The following is a 24,628-nucleotide window of genomic DNA, read 5'->3' as shown; positions in this document are numbered from 1 at the left end:
TCTTTTTGTCCTTCACACTATAAGCTATGGGAATGGTCTCCATGGTTACAGCAGCTTCTTAGAGGTATCTAGAATTTAATTTTCTGTATTCCCCTAAATGTCTAATTTATGAATAACCTGCTTAGGTAACCTGCTGGAAAGTTTCTACATGTCTGTGAATATCAAGAAATGTATATATTTATCCGAATTCCAAACAACAACTGAAAGGTAGACGGACACATTTTTGGTGCATTTTTTTCCTTTTCATTAAAAACAGAAGTTAAGATTAACTTAAAAAAATTCAAGTTAAACAACATTCAATTAAACAAACAAACAAACACGGCCATTATGCCCTTCAAAGGCATGTGAGCCAGAGAGGGGCTGGAATTAACCTAATTATGTTTTCTTTAATGTGAAATAGCTATTTGCCTGACATTTCATTTGCATCTCACCATCACATTCAAATGACTGGGACATTGATTTTTTTTTTTTTCTAGGGCTCTCTTTGAACATGAAAGTGTTTTTTCCTGTCTGTCCCCCCCTTGTGAGAGCGGTGATAAGAATGGATCGATAATTACATTGTTGGATAAAAATGAATATAAATTTTATTGAAAAACAACACCAGCAACAACGTGGGGAAAGCATACTCAGCAGCCACCGCCGGCCCACACAACTCAATACACACGTTATGAAAAGTAATCACCTCTTAAGATTTCCAACTACTTCCCCAAATGAAAAGAAACTCTAGACCTCAGAGAAACTAATGTGGGACACAGATGCACACCCCCTTTGAGTACTTTGCCCATAGCAAAGGATGAGGCACGTTCAGCCTGTGTTTGCTGTGGCTGATCCAGTGTAGTTCAAGGAGTAGTTGGTTTGGGGAGAACATAATCCTTCCGGTCAGCATGGCATCTGAACCCCTAGACCACTGGGAATACGTTCCTCCTTTCAAGTGTTTTGAGAAGAGGATTTCACAAACTTTTTTGGCAACTTGTCCCTCCTGCTTAACAACAGGAAATAGTTCTTTATGTCTATGGTAAATCCTTCATGCTTCAGTTAATCTATTTATTTCGTTTTAATCTCAGCAGGTTGTGTGTGAGGAATATGCCCTGGTGGGACAATGTAGCATATGGAAAACTCACAATGATCGTAATCAGATTGAAAACAGAGTCCAGCTGTGTCGCTGGTGCTTCACAAACAAGCCAAAAAGAAGGTAATTACAGTTATGGTCAAAGACCACTTGCTTCTCCACCCCCTCACTCTCTCCGACTTTCCAGAACCACAGGGCTCTGCTTTTGGGCTCAGGCTGCCAATTCAGGACTTGCTAGCAAGAGATTTTGAGATTGATAAATTTCAACTCTTCATTGGCATAGTAATGAGTATTATTATCAAAGCTGTCCTATCCATTTCTAGATCATGTTTCTGTTTTAAGAAGGGATTTCTGGGGCCAAATACTCCTAAATCGTATTATGTTCCATGCCTTGTCACCAGGCCAGGCAGTCCCCCAGGCTCGCCTCACAGTCCGTATGTGGCAAAGATGTGCTCTGTGTGCATACGAGGAAGTGCTGAGAAGTCACGAGAAAGCACCCGGTGAATGTAACTTAAACATCTCAGCAGCATTTTTCAAATTCTGCTAACAAAACCTGGGTGATAGATTCAGCCTCGCAGAGGTTTGCAGCACAGAAGATCCGCACTTTGGACACCAGGGGGCGCCCTTGCCACTCCACCGACCTGCAGGGCTCCACCACCAGGAAACAAAGATGGGGATTTGAATAAAAGACTTCAAAATACAACTCCGAATTTCTACCCTGAGCAGCATGCGTGTAAAAATTCATGAAGATTGGATTTCATTTCATATATTTTTACTTCAGTGGAAATAAATTCAGGTGATTTTCTGACTGTGCCCACAGCTGTCCTTACAAAGGGGGTGCCTGGTTAAACAAGAGGGAGGGACTCTGGGAGGCTCTGCAGATGCTTCGAGAGACTGGTCTCTGTTGCTGTGCTCGGGACAGCTCCTATTTTGCAGAGTGGCATCCTCTGCACACTCCAGAATGTATTGATTAATTATATAGGCATCTAAAAAGATGCCTGTCATTCTCGGCAGGACTAGAGTGGCTGCCAGCCCTGGGCCTGTGAGTGACATGAGTTATAGAAGGCGCTTATTATTTTGATGAAACACATTTCTTTCAGTCCATAAAATCAAAGGTGTGAGAAAAGGTTGCTTTGAGGGTGTGGAAACTCCCCTTGTTTCCCCGTTGTGCACAGCAGTTTAACCGCTGGGACTTTTGTGCATTTTCCAGGCTTAATGGGATGGATGTCTGGGGGCCAGTCTGCTAGAGGGCGCTGGTGCAGGCAGGGCTGCTCAGCCCCGCTATGGCTTGCAGCCTCCCAGCCCCACCTGGGGGACTATGGACACCGTATTAAATTGCTGGGGGCCAGGTGCATGCTGGGTGGTACAGGGGAGCTTCTAGGGAGGAGACCTAAAGGGATGCTGGACTGATGTGCCAAGAGACAGGCTGAGGAGGTAAAGCTGCTGCCACCACCCCTAGGTCTGGCGGGGACAGGGCCCCTTGGTTTCCCTCTGTGGTCCGTGTCTACTGTGATGCCTGGTGCTGCAGGTGCCCCTTGAACATTGTTTGAATACGTGATGTGCGGGTGAAGGCAGAGCAGGCTGTGAGGGTCCCCGGCCGGTTCTGTCTGTAGCTGAGCCTGGAGGCATTTGTAGCAGCCACGAGGGAACGTGCTGGGCAGGGCGGGCTCTCGGGGATGACAGGGACAGCAGAGGTAGAGAAGCCTGGAAGTCACCAGGGTCCACCTCGAAGAGTGGTCGGGATGGTGTTGCGGAGGCCATGCTGGGCCTCTCCATCCTTCCCTCCTGGCTGCTCTCGCTGAGCCAGCCCATCTGCTGTTGCCATGGCAACACTGACCGGAGGTGCTGCTGAGGGCCAGCTGGGCAGCCAAGGCTTCTCAGACCTGAGCAAGCAAGAGGTTCTGAACTGTCCCCACAGAAGGTGGGGCGCAGGAGCCCTCTCATCTCAGAGGAAGGGAGGAAGAGAGATGAAATAGGTTCAAGCCCAAAACCTGCTCCCAGGGCAGGCCCAGGACCCCCATCTGCGGATTTGCTCTTGGGGGCCAGCAGAGCTTTAGTATCGCGGGAGTCCCCTCAGCACTGAAGCATTTGCACTACTCCTCGCCTCACCTCGACCTTTGGGCATGGTGACTGTCACGGCTCCTCAAAGGCCTGCTAAGGTTTTCTGGGTAGGGTGCAGGCAGGGGCCTGAGGCTTGGAAGGTCACCCCCAGGCCTTAGACTGAGGTAACTGAGCTACAGGCTCCTCTGAGGGCACAGTCAGAGGTTGCACACCTTTAGAATCGGGTTGCAGGAGTACTAAGGTGTACTTCCTCCCCAGCCTCCCATCCAGAGTGGGCACTGGCTGCTCTTTGCTTTGGAGTCACGTCCTGTTTGCCATCCCCAGTAACAAAGTCTGTGGAGGCCATCTGCGCTAGCAATTGGGGGTTGGCTGGCTTCCTCTCACACCTTTCATCTTGAAGAGCAAGAAGCGACTAATGAAGTGGCAGCAGGAATGCAGAAGATGGTTAGGTCTGCAAAAATTGATGGTCCCACCTTCCCTGGGGTCCAGGAGTTGGTGAGAAACACTTGGATGCCATGTGAAAGGGACCAATGACGCAAGATGACTCAGCCTTGCAAATCAGGTCCCTTTTGGGCTTGAGGGAGCGGAGGATAAGGGTCCTCATCATGCGAAAAGCTTTCAGCCGGGACAATCTCTCTGTTTTCCCACATCAACCCTATGACAACCACAACAGCATTAATATGAGGAGGGGAGCATCTGGGCAGTGGGGTACAGTTTACAATACCTTGGATTTAAATAGCACCTTTTTCTTCTAAAGGGCCTTTGCCTCTGTCCCCTCGGCCAGGGCCACTGAGAGAAGCCATCAGAACACAGCTCCCGTGACAGGGCAGGGAGACTGAGGCAGGGGCATAGAAGAGACTTCATGCAGACTCAGTGGTGTCCAGGGCCCTCTGCACTTCCCTCGGGCCCTCCCTGTGCAGGGTTGGCCGTGGGCCTCTGGGGGGTGCGTCTGGGCTAGGCCCTCACTGGGCGTTCACTTTGTACTTCAGGATGTAGGAGTAGAAGTTGTGGTTGGCGTTCTCCAGCACCATGACGTAGACCTCCTGGCAGCCGGCTGTGTTGCAGCTGCCCTCCCAGTAGCCGTCGCGGTTCAGGGTCAGTGGCCACGTATCCTGCCCCTTCACCAGGGCCTTGGCGATGCCATGCAACTTCAATTTGAATGGGACATTTCGGTTGGCAGGAAGCACGCCCGACAGAGGCTCCAGCAGCTCATTGTCCTGCCCCCAGTTGCCGAAGCTCTCGGGGAACACGGGCCAGTTCACCTTGGTATTGGTGCAGCACAGGAGATAATTGAAGACAAAGATGTAGTTGCCTGGTTCCTGCCTCTTCTTGACAAAGATCTTGAGTGCAAACTTGCCGGCATGGGGCAGCTGGACTTTCAGCTCTGTCCGCTTCTCCCGGTGCAGCTGGAAGATGTAGCGCCGCTGCGTCTCCTCGGTGAAGGGCCCATCATCCCCATGCAGGGACGCCAGGACGCTGATGCCCTCCTCTACACTGAAGCTGACGGAGCAGCGCCCGTCCCTGGTGTGGATGATGGGGTCAGGGTGGGAGGGCTTCACGATGCCCATCTGCTCGGAGAACCAGCTGGGGCCCACGGGCTGGTGCAGCTCCGCTGGCAGCTGTACACCGAAGTCCACATAGTTGCACTTGAGTGTGTACTCCAGCACCGAGCTGTAGATGTCGGAGTTGCCTTTGGCGAAGATTTGCAGCTTGTGGGTGCCCATGGCCGGAGGATACACTTCCAGCTTCATCCCGTTCTTCCTGAGGCTCAGCAGACCGTGCTCCTGCTTACCATTGAGCATAAACATGAAGAGCGTTGGGGTGCAGCTCTCGATGGTGACCGTGGCCTTCCCATTCACTGTGGAGAGAAGGCCAAGGTCAGGCAAGACAGGTCCAGCGTGTGCTGGTCAATGTTTGACAACTGGTTTTCCAAAGGGAAAACCCCGACTTGTAGCATCTGCCCATTTCTGTGGTGTAAATACTTTCACCACAATTGATTTTAAGCAAGTAACATGACACCACTGGACATTATATAAGCAGGTTGCAGCACACTGCTGTCCACGCCCCATTCAGGAAGTTTGCCTCATGTGAGTTAAAATCTGGGTGGGGGGGTTCCCAAGAAAAAAAAATCTGTTCCCAGCTGCACACACTCACCCTACCTACCTGATTCCAGTTAGTGAAGGCTGCATGGAAGTGCAACCTGATCCCAGACCCAGGGAGATGGAGGGTCAAGGTGCAAGGAGGACCTATGGCCCAGGCTGGAGAGCATCTCTGTGATGCTTCCTCCAGGTTGCAAGTGTTGCTTTTGCTGCTCTCTCTAGCATCTGCTCATTAGTGCTGACAGCTGTCGTGTCAACACATTACCTGAAAAGTCAGTTGGGATCTCTTCACTCCTAGAGACTGTGATCAGGCATGGGGCTGCTCCTCACGCCCCGACTCCCCACTTCCCTGCCACACTTCTCACATTGGCTTGTCTTGGCCACTATTCTAGGAAGAAGGGCCAGTGAGTGCAGAGGAGGGTCTGTTACAGCCATGCACTCATGCCTCCCCTCCCCGCCCTGCCTCTAACTTAGCCTGGTATTTTCATCTTCTTCTGTTCCTCTATTCTGGTCATTGTTTTCTGGGGACAGTCGGTCAGTTCTCTAGTCTTTGTAACCCATGAGCTCTCCCACAGAGAAGTGGCTTCTCTGAGAACCTTACTGCGCCTTCCTCTCAGAAACTGATCACCTGCTTCCAATGCCAGCTGCCCTCCCTGCCTCAGCATGGAGGTGCACAAGGAGTGTCATGCTGTCTGCTCCATGCTTACCAGTAAGTAACCTTTCTCCTGTCTGGGGCCCAAGGCTTTTGCTGGGGAGGCAGACAACGTACCTGGGCTCTAAGACAGATGAACCTGAGACTTCCCACCTAGTCTGCTGATTTCCATACTCAAGGCGGCCCAGCTACTGCATTGGGGGCAGCTCCCTACAGGGGAATGAGAGATTCCCCATGTGGGCAAGGATCAGGGATGCAAGTTAGCTAGCCCAGCCCCTCCCTTCTGCCTTCTTCTGGGTTCCTCCATTTGAAAACTTTCCCTGCCTGCTCAGGTATAGCCAGCTCCTCTCCTGCCTTCTGCTACCTGCTGTGGTCTCTGCCATCCATCGACCTTTGAAACTGGGCCTCTGACTCTGCTCTCCCAAGTCTGCAGAATCCAGGCTGCTGGCCATGTCTTTCTGGACATCATCTCCGCCCCTGTGTCCACCACTCGTTTAGTCTTCACAGTGGCTGTCTTCCTTCCCTTTTTTTAACACAAGTTGTGGGGTTCTTTGTGCTTATGTGCTACGTTCTTCATCTACACTCTCTCCCCCCTGCTGTCAGTCACCACGGGACACCGGTCCCCTGTAACCTCCAAAGGAAAGTGATCAAGAACAACAGACATGTTATATTTTCTTGCTTGAAACCCTCCCTCCACTGAATCAAGCTGGTTCTGTGGGCAAAACTGTCTCCCCCATCAGTGCTCACGGTCCTGTCCTGTTCCATCATCATCAGAGTTGTTATGAGGTCCCCAAGCAATTCACCTGTGGTGCGTGAAGTGCTGCCCAGGGCCTCCACATGGCCACCAAGTCTCCTGTGGAAACAGCCCCCAGCACTCCCAGCTCATTCTGTAGGTCACCATCAAGCTGGAGAGCAGTGGAGAGGCCTCCAGGCCCTCCTCGCTGGGGCCTCACATCCTCTAGGGGCACAGCCCTCCCATCCCTCTACTGCTTCCCTGAACCCGGGTAAGACGTCAACTGAATGTTTTGATTGCAAAGAAGCCTTTCCCAGTGCCTGGCTGAGACTGCACCCTGGAAGCTGCTCTCTTTATTCTGTGTCTTCTTTGGGGAACTTAGCAACGCTGCAGTGAGTGAGTGATAGTAATGTCTGCTCTCTCTGCTGTCCTGTGGGTCCTGGGAGAAGGGGCCCACATGTCCCCAGTCCTGCCATGTCCCAGGTCTGGCTCTGATGCCTGGCCCTGGGGTTTCTTAAAAAAGCAGAGCTGAATGGCTGAGAAGACTTAAAGGGCTGCAACCCCTGGGAAACTCTGTAACCTCTTCTGACCCCCACTTCTTGCCCATTCTGACCTCTCTTCCCTTTCAATGACTTTCACATCCTCTTTCTTCCCTCTTCTACTTCCTTCCCATCCCCACTCTTAACTAGCCCCAGCAGAGAACTATTCTCTATTTATCATGAGTGTGGAGTCGGATTCTCAATTACTGTATATTAAGAAACCTGGTGTTTACATTTTATGTCTCTTGAAAAGGCAAACAACTGATGGCCTGGTTCATTCTTCCCTGGGGTTCCATGTCCCTCCCACCCCCGACAGCACAGACTGAGGTACAGCCCATGGAAGCCCAGGAAACACAGGCCCAAAGACAGCAACCTCAAGCTGTTATTTCAGTAGCAGGCGCCACCAGGTATTTGTAGTTATTGAAAAATATGTGAGAGCTCAGCACCCTAGTTAAGGAAACCTTTGTCAGCTGAAGCCATAAGTCAGCTGCAAGTACTGCGGGGGCACCTGTGTCCCTACCACCCGCCAAGTTGGCTGGGGCTCCCGCTGGTTCTGGGCCCACTCTCAGGCCACCCTGTGCTAACAGCCAATGTGAGCTCAGGCCTTCCATCCTGCAAGCACAGGCCCCCCGAGACTGAGGCAGGGTGCATAGGCAGTTCTTGGCTGCAGAGCGGGGGTGCACAGTTCTAGCTATGTTGAGGCCTGCAGCATGAGTCTACAGAAGACATAGCCAGCTGGTGGTAGACCTGCCAGCCCCATGGCCACAGTTTTGGACCCTGGAGTCTGGTCTCCCACATCTCATAGAGTGTGAACATATTGTGCCTGCTGCCCCCGTGGACAAAGAGAGAGAAAGTGTCAGTCCAGACTCTCCATGAGATAGTCCAGCTTGGTGCTCTGTACCCCCAGCCTCAGGGTAAAGACTGGTCCTCTCTCTCTCCTGGAGAGCAGCAAGTATCCCTAGCTGACAAAAGGGGTTTCAGGAGGCCGGGCTGTGCTCCCTGGAGTCCGGCCCTTGTTTAGGGGTCCTGGAGCTCAGAGATTGGAAGGCTTTCTGTGCCCTTCCTGAAACATGTCTCTCTCCTGTTCTCTCCCAGCTGCCAAACCCAGCTCTGCGGTCATCCCCCACAACAAAGCCTCCCAGCACCCTCTGTCCTGGGAGGTCCTTACTGTTACCCCACTAACTGGTTAGACCACTGACTCACAGACACCAGCCCTGCTGGGCCCCCTGATGCTCTCCGCAGGAAGCTGGGGAGAACACCACAGGCTAGTGAGCTTCCGTTGGGCACCTGAGCTGGGAGTTTGGTGGAGCCGGACTGAGGCTGTCCTGTCATTGCTGTGAGAACTGTGTGAGCTGAGCCTCACTTGCTTGGACTTTCAGGCCTAGCTCCCTGATGAGCTGGGCTGTAGGTGCAGCCCCCTGGAATGAGGGAAACTCGTGGACTTCCTAGGTATCCCCTTCTTGGTTTATGCTGGTGCAAGTGGGCTCTTGTCCCTGCAAATGTGACCTATGGCTACATTCCACCTGAGAGCCTGATGACCTTGGCTGCCTCAGCAACCCCCACAGGCCCACATACACGGCCTACACCAAGTCCCCCGCCCCTGGTGGGCCCCACGGGCTGTTCCCGTGGACTCAGACTCCCAGAGGCCCACAGGGGGCTGCCTGGCCTGCGGAAGCTCCATGGTTACCTGTTCTGATCATGGGCATATCCGGGTGGGCACTCAGCATCCCCTTGTTGTAGAATTCACTTTTGTGATACATGTTGTTCTCAAATTGCCTCAGGGATTGAGGAGGCTTTAGCAGTTGCCAGTTCTTGTTGTCTGGGAAGTGGTCCTCGATGAACAGTGCGGGATGGGTGAGGAAGTAGAATTCATTATAGCTAGAGCAGAGGAGGAGCTGGTCAGTAATCATGTGAGGTGGTAGGTGGACCCCAGCTCTGCAGAGGGGCAGGTGGGACTCATAGGGGCAGTTTGGGGCTTTCTTTTGCCTAATACTCCCAATAGCAGGGCCCAGTTGATACCACAAATGGGAAAGTCACCATCTCCAATTCTAATGTGGGTACTGGAGACTCCCTTTCAGCATCTGCTTCTAGAAATAGGAGCCTGGGCAGGATATCTGAGGCCCTTCTAAGACAAAGCCTGCAAGTATGTCCAGGTGGGAGTGGGAAGTACAGAGTGGAGTGGACAGAAGGCAAGGAGGGAGGGGGCTTGGCTTCACTACCTCCATCCACCCACACCTGGGCAGCTGTGTGGATGGGAGGCCCTTCTGTGGTCTCTGGGGGCAAGTTAGGCTGTCTGGGGGGCAGTGATGGGGATTGAGAATGAGGAGACTCGTCAGATTGAGGAGGTTTGCTCAGCTTCAGGCAAGAAGTGCCCAAAGCTGACAGAGACCAACGAGGTGAGCAAGAGCAGAGGCCTGCGTGCAGGTGCCTGCCACACCCATGTTTTTGTCTTGTGTAGGGGACTGTCAGGGTTTAAACTGCAAAATTCAGAGACAATGCTCTTGTTTTGTTTTGTTTTTTTGAATAAAAGGTATCTGGACTGTGGATGGACATTATGGTCTAGGACAAATGTCATGCCCTTAACTTAAGGCCAGAACTTGGGGACAGAGATGCTCCATCCCCTGCATCATCAGCCTGCCCCACTATGGCCCAGAGTGACTCTACAAACCAACAGAGACCTCTGTCTCAAAACCACAACCCTTCCTCAGGGATCTGACATGGCCACACTTAGCCCAGAGAGGAGGAGGTACCCAGGGATCTGGGGAAAGCAGCAGGAGAGATTCTGGTCTCTGTGCATGGTACACAGTAACATATAGAACCTGGGCCAAAGGCCTGAAGGGAACCTACAGACAATTAAAGGGTTTCTCAGTCCTGCCTTCTGGGCAAATGCTAGAGGCTTTTAGCACTTGGGTAGAGGGAGAGATAGGGAGCCAGAGGAGGAATTTAGTCAGTGGGGGCAGAGGGGCAAGATGATAAAAGGATCTGGGCCTTTATAATTGGTCTGGAGCTAGCTCACTTCAGAGCTGGAGGAAAGGGTGGGGTGGCACCAGCAGGTTGAGGCCACCCTGCCCCTTCTTCCCCTCCTGCCTGGCGTTCTTCAACTGCTATCTCTTTTAACCTTGAACACCCCATTTCCACCCACCTGACACCCAGCAGAACTGAGCCTTGTACTTACAGGAAGGTGAATTTGGAAGTGGTAGAGTCCACCAGGCCACTGCCCCAGGTGCTGTCCAAGAGGTGCCATCTCCCCTCCAGGAACACTGCGTTCCAGGCATGGTCAAACTCCCCAGAGAAGCTCTGCCCTGTCTGGTAGCCGAAGCCCTTGGAGTAGCCGGCCACAGTCATGCATTGCACTCCAGCGATCCTGCAGGTGGCACGGGGGTCAGAGAGGTGGTCCTGTGGGGGCCTGTCTCTCACATCAGCCTGTCACCCAGGCCTCATCAAGTCTGCTATCCATCAGTCCTTTCGTGTTTCTCCTCTTCCCTACCTTTCACACAGTCATATATAGGCAGCCTGAGGTTTTGTATATCCAGGGCCGGACACAGGGCTGACCGGTCCTGCCAATGAACAGGCTGCTGTCCCTGTCGTCTGCTTCTCCCTGGAGACTGTACAGGTCACTCCTGCCACGACTCTCCCCAGAGCCTGCATGTGTGTTCTGGGAGCAGTTCTTCAGGAACAAGTGGGGGCGCCAGGAGGACTGCCTTGAGAACAAGGAAACTGGCACGTGATGATGACCGGGAAGAGCCAGAGAGACTCTGAACACAGGACTGAGGAGAGGGGCCGAATGACAATGGTGGGGTCTCAGGGTACAGAAGAAAGCTAAGCCTTACTCCCTGTGCTATGTCTTGCACAAAGACAGCTGTAAGGGAACTCCTGGGGCAGGCCAATTGGTGCCTCCAGTCCTGACCCGGGGAGGACTGGCCATTGCATTTGACCAGCTGGGCCACTGGGGTATAGTAGGGCCATTTGTGGACTGATGGCCCTGACCTCTCTCCCGAGTCCCTGGGAGCTGTGCTTTGGGAGGGAAATGCTGGCCAGTCAACCTGAGCTTTTGGGTCCCTTGGCAATATGCCTCTTTCCCCAACATACTGCAACTGCTCACAGCCTGGGCAAGGGGAATAGGGGTGGGTCCCCACTTTGGGGATCACAGAAATCAAGTGACACTCTGGACACTTGTAGCTGATCTCCTGAGGCCCAGACCTGGACTATGGCCATGACCCCAAGACCCAAGCAAGAGACCTAAGTGACCTGTCAGGGCCTTTGTGTGAAATAGAAAAAGGTGCCCCTTTTTCAACACACTTCTCTATCCCTGGTGGAAGATGGGCGCAATAAAAAACACAAGTCTATGTTATCCAGGATGGGCCGGTAGGTGGGGCCCTCTGAGCGCTGCAGCCTGCTCAACCCTCTGCAGCACTGACCCCAGGCTCCCATGCTCCACTACATGCCAGCCTGCATGCCAGATGTGGGCCAGGCCTGGGCCAGGGAGGTGGCTTCCGGGGCCCGGGATATCTTCCAAGGGCGAGGTCTGTCTGCAGCCTGTGCTGCTCAAGATAAGAGGGTTGTGGAGTCTTTCAGGGTAATGGGTGAAATGACCACAACTGCACTCTAGGAGTGTATGTTTTTGTGTATGGAACTTTTCCTCTAAAATAGATATTTAATAAATAGCAGAATATTGGGTTAAGTATTACTTATCCATATTGTTGAAATGAGGCAAAGTATGGAGCCTGCAGGAGACCAGACTCCAGTTCCTGCTGCTTCAAGTGCACCTGATGACCTCGTCATGGGCTGTGTGTTGCGGCCACATCTGTCTTCACCTCCCTCCCCTGCAGGTGCTGGCAGCTGTGGGCGCTGCAGTCTCAGCACACCCAAGAGCCCCTGCCTCACACTGCAGGCCACAGAGGAGGGCAGTGAGGGATGCAGGGCTGAGGGGATTTGAGCTCAGGATGGGGACATCAGATGCATTTCTAATCTTATAGAAAACAGCTAACACAGAGGCAGGGTTGGCCAGAAGCAGGTGTGGGGGTAAGGGGTGGGTGGCCCTTCAGGAGGAGATAGGATTCCATATACTCAGAGAGAAGAAGAGAAGAAACTTGAAAAATATTTAGTGAGGTAAGAAATGCTCCTGATGCAGTGTTAATCAACGAGAGCCTATAAAACTACCATCAGCACAATCCCTCTGTGTGTGTGTGCGCGCGCGTGCGCGTGCAAGCACATGTGCACGGAGAATGAGAGATGGGGAGGGCAGAGTGAAGGAGACAATACAAAAGTCACCTGGTCTCTTGGTAATGGGGTTATGGATGATTTACATGTTCTTATTTAAACGTCTCTTTATTTCTAAATTTTCAATAATGATTATGTGTTACTTTTAGAATTGGAAGAAAAAAATCCATGACTACTACTTGAAATTACATTCTTTGGTGAGTTATCTTTCTTCCTCGCCCGGAACGTCTGTGCACGGCCACGTGAGTGTGGTGTGGAGCGGGAGGAGGGCCTGGGGACGACGGTGTTTAGAGACCAGCCTGTGTCTCAGGAGGCTGAGCTCACCCAGCGGAGCTGTGCACCCCGGACATGCTGCGCGCTCCAGTGGCCTCTGCTCATGGCCGCCTGGACTCCAGGGAGGAAGGAGAAGCCCTGAATGACCGCCATGGGGCTGCCAGTCACTGTGGTGAGATGGAGCAGGTGTGGATGTGGGCAGCGAGGCTGGTTTGGACTCTGCCTGAGTGTCCTCACAGGAGAGGCCGTCTCCCCGCACGCAGGTGTGAGTGTGGAGAGTCCTCCCACTGAGGGGATGAAGTAGAGACGAGATCTGAGGACCAAGTAGGGGAGTGGGAGTAACAGGCCTCTCCCCCAGACCTGAAAAGGGCTGAAGGAGGGATGTGGTTGATTTCTAGAATGCTTGGGGCTGCAGTGGCTGGGCCGGGGTCTGAGCTGGCAGGTGAGGGTCCACTCCCAGCCGTAATGGTCACCTCCTGTGTGACCTTGCCAGCTCATCCTGGGCAAAAGAAAAGGTTGGAATTAAGTGATCTCTAGGGGCTGATCCTCTGCTGACAGACTGATGGGAAGCTGGGAGGGCTGTGGGAAATGCCTGGGGCAGAATAAGGATGAAAAACTAAGCTCAGCTATAAGCTTATGCCAAGTTTGACAATGATACGAGGATATTTTATTACCTGGCAGTAATGTGCAAGATGAATTGGACAAAGAAGTCATAATGTAAAGCATTATTGTTAACAAGCCATAATTCTCATGCAAAATAGTGGGACTAGTAATTCCAGCCACTGGTTCTCATTAGGATGGCCCACAACCACTCTATGTCTTCAAAAGATCACTGCATCTATGTGTAAAACACTGTACCAGGTGCCAGGGAATGAAATATAATGTAATGTAATATAACATAATATAAACTATAACATAGTGAAATATAATCTAAAAATAAAGCTCTCTGGCAGCCCTAAATGCTCATAGTTGGAAGCAGGGGCAGATATGAGAATTGTTATTTAAATGCTATTGTGAGCTGGGGAGCCCAAAAGAGCAGGAATTTGTTGGAAAGAGCTGGCAGAGTGCTGAAGAGTGGTAGAGGGTGAGAAACATTTCCAGTTCCCAGTGAACTCTGACCAGCCCTCCTAGAACCCAAAAGATCACCGAGGAGATATAGCTAATAACCTCAGAATTTTTATTTTCACTTCTGCAAGTCCCACAGTTGATGGTATTATTGAGGAGGTGATGGACCCTGACAGAGACTATCATTTCATACAGGGAGGGCCCAGGCCCTACCCCGGGATCTCCAGTGTTGTTTAAGCTGCCCACTGCCAAGCCCAGTGTGTTGGCCACAGTGGATTTCCCCAATTTTAATGATCTTGCCCAGGAGATCCGAGCCACGTAGGGGAGAAGGGAGGGAGGAGGAATGGTAGTTGGAGGAAAGGCAAGAAACATGCTTCCTTGCGCATTTTGTTGAAAACACTGAGATTTCGCCTAGCGAAATTAGGAAATGTGGTTCCATTAACTTGAAGTCCAGCAATCACTGTAACTGAACAAGAATCTGTGAATTAGAAGTTTTGGGTCATTGTTCCTAAAACTTGGGTTCTAAGGAATGGTAATACTATTGTAACAGAGGCAAATTGTAAATTGGTAAAAAGATATGTTTTCTATCCTGTAGCAGGACAAGCATAGCCACGACTCAATGTCTCACCGTCTATGTGGTTGATTTCTTATATGTTTGACTGTGATTTTTCTTACAGTTCTGTTAAAAGCCCTCATTTCCCTTTTTCTTATACCTCCCTGAGGCAAGGTCAGTGACTGTAGTGGTAATAATGATTTTCACTCTAAGGACCTGATTAGAGCCCCTTGAGGTGTGACTTCAGAGTCTCCTCTCCATGACAGGTGAGGAGTCAGCGTTTCAGAGAGGGAAGTTGACTTGCCTGGGGACACACAGCCAGCTAGTGGCCAAAGCAGCATCGGGATACAGTTGTCCTATGGCACAGCCAGGAGGCCTTGCCTTACACTGGCCTTTTTTTTTTTTTTTTACACCAAGATTTGTCTTAATTTATAAATTCATGGGTGGTATAGAAAGTGAAATTAAAGGATTTAATTTAATTTGCTATAGTGACATGATTCATCTTTTTGAGCCTTATCCTTTGGTATCTGTTCCAATGAGGGGAGCTTATAAATCAAACATGGACATAATTTAGGTTATTCAGTGCACCTGCTTCTCCCAGAGGGTTAGCCAGTCACTCCTCGGCTTTGGAGGCTTTGGAGTCAGGTGGTATTTCAGGGTTGTTTGGGACATCACACTGAGCAGAAGCATGCCATTGCGCTTCTCTCTGTGACAACTGCAGTGTAGATGGAAAACTGACATCTGATCGGTGACAATCAATCCCCTCGGCATCAAAGCCTGAGACTGGTAATAAGCTCCTGGCTTTATAAAAAGTGCTGGTTGGTGGAAAATCTGCTAGTTGGTGGTGTGAGAGCTGTGATAACAAGGGGAAGGAGTGGATTGGCAGTTGGCTCAATGGCCGGAATCTGGGGAATTAAGCTTGGGCCCTGCAAGGAAATTAAGCAGAATTCATTAAGGCTATGGGTAATCGAGGCAAAAAGGAGAGATCTTAATGCTTGATGAATGTCAGAAAGAAACTGGACCAGCAGTTATAAGCAGTGGCACTAAAAACAACACTCATGTTGGTAACTTGAAAAAGACACGGAGGAAATGAATGTTGATGCAAAAATATCTGAATTCCCCACCAAATTACTTTATTAAATCAGTCTTTAATGAGACCATTGCAGGAGAAGGAATGGACTAGCAGAAGTGATGATGGCTGTTTGGGTACAATTCTTGCTAAGAGGCGACCTTGACAACTAAGCAGGGATAAATCAGCAAGTGTGGATTACATGTCTTCAGTCATTAAGGAATCAGTTATTGAATTTACAAAACCTTTGGCAGTTATTTTAAAGGTAAGGGGAATTAGTAAAGTGAGGCATGGATGAGGTTACTGATCTTTAAAGCAAAATCTAAAGGAATTCAGGGAACAGTAAGCATTCCCAGCAATGTGATGAGTCTTCCACCTGGTAACCACCAGGTTAGACCCTAACTTTTTTTTTTTTTTTTAAAGATTTATTATTTATTTATTTATTTATTTATTTATTTATTTATTTATTTATTTATTTATTTATTTGTACAAGCACTGGGTACAGTCAGAAGCACCGGAGAGTGAGAGAATTCACCAGAGTCAGAGCAGGGAGCAGAGCAGGCAGAAGGACCGAAGTACACTGCTGAGGGGAGCAGCGGGCCGCAGGAGAGGTCTGCGCGCCATGTGGGACCCTCCTCCGGTGGCCGGGGAGCAGCCGGGGATCGAACCGGCGATGCAGAGACTGTGGTCAGCTTCGCAACCCAGCGCTCAACCGCTGCGCCACCGGGGAGGCCCTAGACCCTAACTTTAAATGATGCAAAGTGTTGGGATGTTTTTAATAATCAGCTGCAGGCCAGAATATGGCTGTTGTTTAGCATCTGGACCAGGCCAACGAGCTGACACTTTCACTCAAGCCAAGTGCCAATTTTCTGAGTCTATGTGGGTCTGTAGGAAAAACCCACAGAGCAAAAACACTCCAATAGTCAAGAAAGACTGGGAAAGTTAAACAACAAAAAAACACCCACAGTAGGATAAGCAAGCCCAGAACTGCATGTTCTCATTTAGTCCTACGGTACTGTCAGTAGGCAATGCAGTCCCCAGTTGCAGATGGGAAAACTGAGGCCCCCAGAGATTAGGTGCCTCCAAAAGAAGCAAAAGCAGTACGCAGTAAATTACAGACTGGGAAATAAGGACAGAAGTCTTTCTGCCTTTACCTCTGGCATTCCTTCTATGCCATACTACAAAATTTCTATTGGGTCCAGAGAATATACTGTATGATTCAAACCTCCCAGTATTTTCAAATTTGCAAATTAAAATAAAAATAATTACATTCTGTCCTACTGTGTGCAGGATTCTAGGATGGGATCACAGGGTAAAGAGAGGGAGGGGCTAATGATGCAGAAGCTCAAATGGCACAAATTTAAGCTCAAATGGCACAGGTAAATTTCTAAGTGACAGAACAGTCTGGAAAGAATATAACAAAATGTTAAGTGTTACCTCTAAGAGGTTGGATTCAAAGTAAATTAATTTTCTTCTGCTTCTGTGCATTTCCTAAATCATCTACATTGAATAAGTATTTTTTAAGTTAGAAAAATTAAGAAAAAAAAGCATAAGGCAGGACATGAACTGGTGTATCAGGTATGCTGGTGACATCAAGGGATGGTGTGGTGGGCTGACATTTGGGTGTCTAAGATGAGCCCCTCCCAGAGGCCTGTCAAGATAGCAGGGAGTCAGCCAGCCAGCCATCTGGGAGGGAGATTGTAGGGTAAGGAAAAATGTCAGGCTTTTCTGCCCTCCCGCCATCAGGATAGATGATGGATCCTTGCGGTCCTGATGCATGCCTGATGGCGGGCACCTGGAATAGGGTGTGGGCATAGGTAGATGGGATTCACCTGGGCTGAGACTGGGCTCTTAAGGGCAGCGTCACGTGGACGCCAGCAGAAGCCGAAAGAGAAGCCGAGAGAGAAGCAGAGCCATGAGAAGAGCAGAGAGAATATGAGAGAAGGCCGGAGAGCCCAGATAGAGTGAAGACTTGCTGGGGGCTGGGAGGCCTGCCAGCCTCCTGGCCCCCCATTACTCCTGCCTGCTGTATACCTGGTAAACCGCAATAAAAGCTGCAAAAAGCCACTGAGGACTCTCTAGGACTCCTTCTTTACCCGGTCTGCTGGATCATAGAAAACCTGCTCAGTGTCCTGTTCCTGACTCTACAGAGATTTTCAGCACCTCCTCCCTGACCCCCAGGGCTAACTATTTTCTAGGGAGCCCAACAGACCTCAGGATATAGGAAGCTGCAGGGTCTATGGGGCTCTGCCAGACCTGAGTCTCTCTGGAGGTCACCTACGGCCAGCGATGACGTCTCCAAACAGAAGTGGTTTCTTACCAATCCATTCCCTGAGGAACCCTAGCAACCTGGCCAGGTATTCACTCCCAGAGCAATAAAAATGCCCAAGGGCTCCAAGAGAAAAGCTGCTTCCCAGTTTTATTCAGCTTTTCCAACTGACAAATCTTTTCACATCTGAGATCTTTTGTTTCCTGGGAGGGAGGGGCCCTGAGCCAGCCCTGAGGACAGCCTTTCGCAGTCCCCTTGGCATCAGCAGCCATTGTCCTCCTGTTCCCAGATCTGCCATTCTTCTAACCTTCAGCTGCACAGAGATGGGAGAAGGTGGAAAAAGGGCCTTTTATAACCAAATTATCTCTGCGCATTCATCTGCCATTATGTTAATGCATTGCGAAGCCCAGCAGATGGTACAAAGTCAATTATGCTGGTGTTAAAAAGGGAGAAATTGACCTTTTCAGGACTCACTTGGATTCCAGAGCAGTTTGCAAACTGAGATTTTAGGCCTGAGTTGGGGGAAGGCACCCAGAGCTTTGGGGTTGAGGGGGAGGAGAAGGATTCTGTGAGGGTAGTCAGCCCTAGGACTGCCTGCCTTTCACCCAGACCCAGCTCGTACCTGCACATTTTCTCGAATAGTCCGGCATAGCCATCACAATTGGTTTTCTGGGTCCGCAGGATTTCAGTGGGCTTGAAGGCCTGGCGGTCCTTCTCCTGGGCAGCTTCAATGTCGTACTCTGGAGGGCAGAGGAAGAGGCTGTGCCAAGCCAGCTACCACAAGGCAACCAAGGATGATGCAGAGAAGGGAGTCCACTTCAGCCTCCCTGCCCCTTGCCCCGAGCTGTGCTTCAGCATCATGGGGTCTGTCTCGCTCACATCTGGGAGAAACTAAACTAAACGCTATTATGGGTTGGACAGAACTAGGGCCCAAGCTGAGATCTGGGAAAGATCACCTGTTTGTGCAGATGGTGAGAGGAAGAGCCAGACCTTTGCAGAGTGGACCGCTTGACTTTTCGGGCCTCTGAGAAAGGCCTAGGAGGGAAGAGGCCATGGCAATAGTTGGGGGGTGTATATGCAGGCCCGGGGGGTGGGGTGGGTGCTCTGTCCCCATAACACAGCACTGCAAACAGCTCTAGTGAAGCTGCTCACTCTCCCCTGCTGGGTCTCTGAGGTGGAGGCCTCAATGACTCACAGGGGGAGCCCTGAGCTATGGTCAAATCTTGCCCTAGAGAATGTTCTCTCACAGCCTGTTACCTCAAAAACAAGAGGGCCTGAAGCCAGAATCACTGTGGTCATTGAGGATAGGGATGGGGGTGGGGAAGACAAAAGGGAGGAGAAAAGTCTTACCAAGTATTTTCTTTCTGGTTTGGCCCACTTAAGGCCTAGGCTGAGCTGCTGAGCTTGGGTGGGAGGAGGGAACCCTCAGGCCCTATGGTCAGATGCTCCACCTGTGTCAGGAGAGCTTATCCTCTAAGCTGTCTCCCTAACTGATGCTTTAGGGGGGCAAAGGAGAAGCCCAGTGGCAGCAGGTCTGGAGGGCCCTGTGGGTTGCTACTGCACAGGTGATCCCTAGGAGTCCACCCCACCAGATGGCTCCTCCAGCTACCACAAGGGGCCTCACCACCTTTGGCACATGGCTACACCTGGTGAGACCCCCATGACTGGCTGTCCTGTGGAGAGCTGTGGGCATCTGCACAGGCCCAGGCCCCCTGAGGTGGCTCTGAGAACCTGGAGACTAGCATGAGGCTCATGGCTGAGGTCTCTGGAAGGAATGAGGGGCAGGAAAGGAGAGCTGCCCTTTCTGGCACTGGTCCTTTAAGAAACCACTAGTATTACAATAACTTTTCAGATAACTGTGACTCCTCCCCAACCAATGGTTATCCTTCTTGGAAGTGATCTTCTGTCCTGGGTTTTCATCGCAGTGGAACAGGTTTCCTGGAAGCCAGAACTAGGGAAAGGTTGCATTCAGTTCTGGGTGAAGGCCTCAGCTCTGGCTACTTGCTCTGGGTACACGGCCACATGAGGGCCCCTATCCAACAACCCTCATGGAGGCTGTTAGTACCCAGTGAGTTTGACCCTCCTTGGTTAGTCTTCAGTTATTCAATCCAGCCATCTGGAACTCTGTCCCTCCTCCCTCCACCCCATTCCTTAAATATACTAGGGGTTCACTTAATACCAGAGTTGCTCCTCTAGGAACAGGAGCCACAGGGAGTGGCATCAAGGACAAACACAGCCACAGGTGGACCACAGGTGGGCCTACCTATGTGGTGGCAGATCCAGATCCAGATGGCGCGTACCCTCTCCAGTTCACTGTGGGCCTCCTGGAGCAGGTCGCTCACCAGTTCATCCAGGCCACTCTTGACTATAACCTGGGAGGGAGACGTGTACTTTGTCAGGCCTGCAGGAGGGCATGTGGAACCCAGTGCCTGCCACTTGCAGCCAGGGCTGCTTTTCATCCAGACAGAGAAGGAAGAGAGTCCAGAGGGGCAAAGGCTGGGCTAAGGGCAATCATTATCTGCAGGATTTTGGTGGGCTTGTCTGGGGAACTGGACAGGGTAGGCATACTGACTTGCTGAATCACTAGTTCTGGAGACACCATTTCTTTCTCTGTGATTCTAGTGATTGGCCAGGTAAGCATCTGGGTGGCCATAGTAGACCCTAGTCATGATTAATACTATCCAAAGCAATGTATAGATTTAACACAATTCCTATCAAAATTCTAGTAGCTTTTTTTTTTTTTGCAGAAATGGTGAAGTCAATCCTCAAATTCACATAGAATTGCCAGGAACCTACAATAGCCAAAAGAATTTTGAAAAAAAAAAAAAACAAAGTTGGAGGAGTCACACTTATTAATTTCAAAACTTATCACAAAGTTGCAGTAATGAAAACAGTGTAGCACAGACATAAGGATCATGTGGACCAGTGGAATAGACTTGAGAGTCTAGACACAAACTTTCATGTCTATAGTCAACTGGCTTTTTTTTTTTTTAAGATTTATTTATTTATGCATACAAGAACTGGGCTACAGGCCAGAGGTGTGTGTGTGTGTGAGGGGGTGGGGTGGGGTGGGTGAAAGGATTCACCAGGCACAGAGTAGGGAACAGAATAGGCAGATTGACAGAAATACACTGCTGAGGGGAGCAGCGGACAAGTCAGGAGAGGTCTGCTGTGCCGTGTCTTCAGCTCCCTGGCTGGGGATTGAACTTGCACTGCAGTGGCTGCAGATAGCTTCGTAGGTTGTATCTTAACCCCTTGCACCACCAGGGAGGCCCCATAGAGTCAACTGGCTTTTGACAAGGGACCAGATTCTTTCAATAGGAAAAAAATAGTCTCTTTAAATATGGTGCTGAACAACTGGATTTCCATAAGCAAAAGAATGAAGTTGGGTCCATAAATCATACCTTACACAAAAATTAACTCAAAAGGGATAAATAACCTAAATAAGAACTTAAACCATAAAACTCATAGAAGAAACCAGAGGTAAATTGTGATGACCTTGATTTGCCAATAGTTTCTTAGATATGATACCAAAGAACAAGGTACAAAAACAAAAATAGATGAATTACACTTGTTAAAATGAAAAACAAACAAACAAACAAAAACTTCTGGCACCAACGGACAATATTAAGAAAGTGAAAAAATAGCTTACAGAATAGGAGAAAATACTCACAAGTCAGATATCTGATAGTGTTAATGGCCAGAATATATAAAGAACTCCTACAACTCAACAACAAAAAGATAATCAGTCCAAATTTAAAATGGCCAAATGATTTGAATAGACATTTCTCCAAAGGTATAAAAATGGCCAACAGGCATAAGAAAAGATGCTCTATTTCATTAGTCACTAGGAAAACGCAAATCAAAATCACAAAGAAATATTACCTTATACCCACTCTGATGACTATAAAAACAAAGATGGGCAATAATAAGTGTTAGTAACAATGCAGAGAAATTGGAACCCTTATACATTGCTGATGGTAATGTAAAATGGTCAGCTGCTATGAAAGAGTTTGGTGGGTCCTCAAAAAGTTAAATACAGAATTACCATATGATCTAATTCCAATTCCAGGTAAATACCCCAAAGAGCTGAAAACAAGGACTCAAACAGATACTTGCTCATCAATGCTCATTGCAGCATTATTCGCAATAGCTAAAAGGAGAATTCAACCCACATGTCTGCTACAAATGAATGGATAAACAAGATATGGTTTATCCACACAATGGATTATCCATCCACTCACAAATTCAATGAGCAACATTCCTGAGCACCTAGTCTATGCCAACCACAAGGTGGTCTTCCTAAGCCTGTGGATGACCTCTCTGCTCACCGGCCTGGGGTGGCTCACCGTGACTTTAGTCCCAGTCCAGCTCCTTGTACCTTGCTATCAGACTCTGCAGTGAGGTTCCTGCCTGGCTCCCACAACCCTTGTATCCTGAGTGCTTCAGCTCTTGGAGCTGACCCTTCTCACCCCCACCCCAGATATGCCCAGGCCCAGAGGTACAAGAGTGTGGCAGCTCACATGCTCCAGGGGTGAGCACAAGCGTGGCTTGGTCACAGTGGGTACTGACCATCTGCATCCATGGTCCCCCCTTTCATCCTCTCATTCCCCTCCTTCATGGGCTGGGGGCTGGCATGGCTAAGGCAGCAGCAATGTCCAGATTGGCAGGGGGAGGGCAGGACAGGGCTGGCCAATGGGGTCCTTCAAGGGGGCAGTCCCAGAGTGTGCAGCCTGGGCTGGAAGTGTCAGGATGGTGGGTGGAATGGGGTATGGGGTGGCCTTTCATCCTGGACAGGGATTTGCTGCCTTGGGCCTTCTGTCCCTCATCCATACACTGGAAAGTCCCTCCAGGCCCTCTATCCAAGGGATTCAGGATACATTCAAAAGGGGCCTAGGGAGAAGCTTTGCTACCTTGGTTCATGGAACTCTAAGCCACCTTAGAGGGGGGCTAGGGAGAGGTTTGTAGGGAGAGGAGGTCTTTGGCAGAAGGGCTGGCTTTCCTACCTGAGAGGCATAGGAATCCAGTTTTTCAAAGTGCCGCAAGTCCAGGGGCATGGATTTCAGGCCGGATCGATCCCAAGGGTAGGCTGGAAACACAGGGAGGCTCAGTTAGCTGCTGAGCCCTGCTGATGAGGAAACTTGACACACTTTCGCTGGCTTTTTGAGAAGCTGTGTCTGCCTCACTTTGGGCACCATTCCCCAAACCTAAACTCATGTTCCCACGAGCTGTATCTCCTAGAAAGATTCTTTGCTGAATTAGTTTGGGAACTATGGTAACTCCTTTAGTCTTCTTGGAGACTCACAGGGAACATAAGCCTATTTGCAGATCCAAGAAGTCAGCAGTAAAGAAACTGGTTCCACCTCAATTAACCCAGTAGTCCTCAGATGAATGGATGGTGGAATACCCTTCTCTCCACCACGTAGTTTTCTGCAGATTCCGTTACATTTTCCAGGATTGAGTGCTCTGTGTGATGTGTGATGTGTCAGGCAATGCTCCTAATCTCTGCCGGGTCAAAAAGGGAGGGTCCCTGCTATGGCCACAGAGCCCAGCAGGGAGGTGTCACAGGGCACCCTGGGTAGAGGAGGGGAACATGGTGGGGCCAGGCCTTCTGAGAGAGGTGAGTCTGGCACCCAGGCAGGCTTCCTCCCTTGTTTACTGTCAGCTGGAGACCAGGGTGTTCTAAGAAAGCCAAGCTTATTCTGGCAGAAAGTGCCCCAGGTGTTGTGGGCAGACCCTGGAGGGAGTCTGAGTCCAGAGTCAGTTATCGAGGCCCAGCCTGTTTCATAGGAAGCCTGTACAGAGGACGGCTCTGTCAGCTGCTGTGGGGCTAACTGACCCCTGGTCAGACCCAAAGATGGATGGCAGCAAGCCCCTATTGCTGCCCGGGAGAGAGCCTGGCCCCTGGCAGGTGCTGATATCAAGGATCCTGAGCCTGGTTGACCAAAACCAGGAAACAGGGTGAGAGGACAGGGTGGGGGTGATAGGAGGATGGGCTAAATGGGACTGATCCTCTGCTCAAGTGGACCCACCCACCTCTTAGTCTGCAGTCTCAGGGGCCTCTGGAGCAAGTAAAGGGTGCTAGGGTGCCTCAGGGCAGGCAGGAGGCCTAGGCAGATCAGCGTGATACGGGGAAGAGTCTGGTAGGGCTGCACGAGGTCTGAGTTCTCCTCTTAGCTCATCTCCACCTCTCTGTGGGGTGCTGACCAGTCAGGGGCCTCAGGCACATGATAATGGCGCTGGTGGGAGAGGAAATGAGGTAGCTTGCTACACTAGAAGACCAGCGTCACTCTGTTTTCTGGGGGGTGTGGGGTGGGGGTCTTCTGTAGGCAATTGCAGGAGCAGGGGTGTGGAGCCTCTGCAGCTGCATTTGCTCATGTTCCTCAGGGCCCCCTGGACTGTGAGAAAAACTTGTTCAACTCGGTGCTACAGACCCAAGAGAAGTGTGAGAAGGTGGAGGGGTGTCACTAGTAGTTGGGTCTTAGTCACCCCTCCACCCTCTCTGGGTTGGCTCTGGATGACTGGCAGTGCCAGCTGGCTAGGGAACTGGCTACTGTCTGGCCACAGACACTAACTGAGGGAGGAGATCACTGTGTCTGGGGTTCCTGCTCAATCCCAGACTGGTGAAGGCCAACTCACCCTGCTCCGTCGCCCCTGCAGACACACTGCAGCAGCCCCCTTTAGCCCAAGCCACTGACTGGGCTTGTGCCATGTCCCGTGCACCCCGACACACCCAGGACCTGCAGCCTTTTCCTCCCCTGGGGAGCACCAGGTGTATGGTGGGCAGGCAGGCGGTACAGTCCAACCATGAGGCTGTGGTCTTACCCAGCAATCTAACATTTTCTTTCTACTTTTTGTATTCCTCTATCAGAAGCAAGACATTTCCTGGATTCCACCACATCCTGTTGTTCTAAACAATCTCCTGCCGAAGTTTCCTTGAAGCCTGGCACCGCTGTGGCTCTCAGGCCAGGGTACGGGCTGGAACTTCTTACTACCCATTACTTAGATCACCATCAGTCCTGATCC

At 50.5% G+C, this 24,628-nt stretch overlaps 1 protein-coding gene across 2 annotated transcripts in view; it reads right to left on the bottom strand.

Moving 5' to 3' along the window:
• Nucleotides 1-571: 571 nt before the first annotated feature.
• The window catches only part of KY (kyphoscoliosis peptidase), a 47,028-nt gene continuing 22,971 nt past the window's right edge, over nucleotides 572-24,628 (bottom strand). For both annotated transcript variants that reach the window (XM_037525941.2, XM_037525942.2), the window contains 6 exons: nucleotides 22,609-22,691; nucleotides 19,866-19,974; nucleotides 18,225-18,342; nucleotides 10,329-10,517; nucleotides 8,841-9,031; nucleotides 572-4,988 (listed from right to left, as the gene is read on the bottom strand). In XM_037525941.2, the coding sequence (XP_037381838.1) occupies nucleotides 4,093-4,988; nucleotides 8,841-9,031; nucleotides 10,329-10,517; nucleotides 18,225-18,342; nucleotides 19,866-19,974; nucleotides 22,609-22,691 (1,586 nt within the window). In that variant the 3' untranslated portion in view covers nucleotides 572-4,092. The remainder of the gene's footprint in view (nucleotides 4,989-8,840; nucleotides 9,032-10,328; nucleotides 10,518-18,224; nucleotides 18,343-19,865; nucleotides 19,975-22,608; nucleotides 22,692-24,628) is intronic.

The sequence above is a fragment of the Talpa occidentalis genome, unplaced genomic scaffold (assembly GCF_014898055.3).
Source record: "Talpa occidentalis isolate TD23 unplaced genomic scaffold, MPIMG_talOcc4v2.1 talOcc4.4, whole genome shotgun sequence".
NCBI lineage: Eukaryota > Metazoa > Chordata > Mammalia > Eulipotyphla > Talpidae > Talpa > Talpa occidentalis.
Note: the sequence above shows the minus strand (reverse complement) of the source record. Positions and strands in the feature narration are given on the sequence as shown.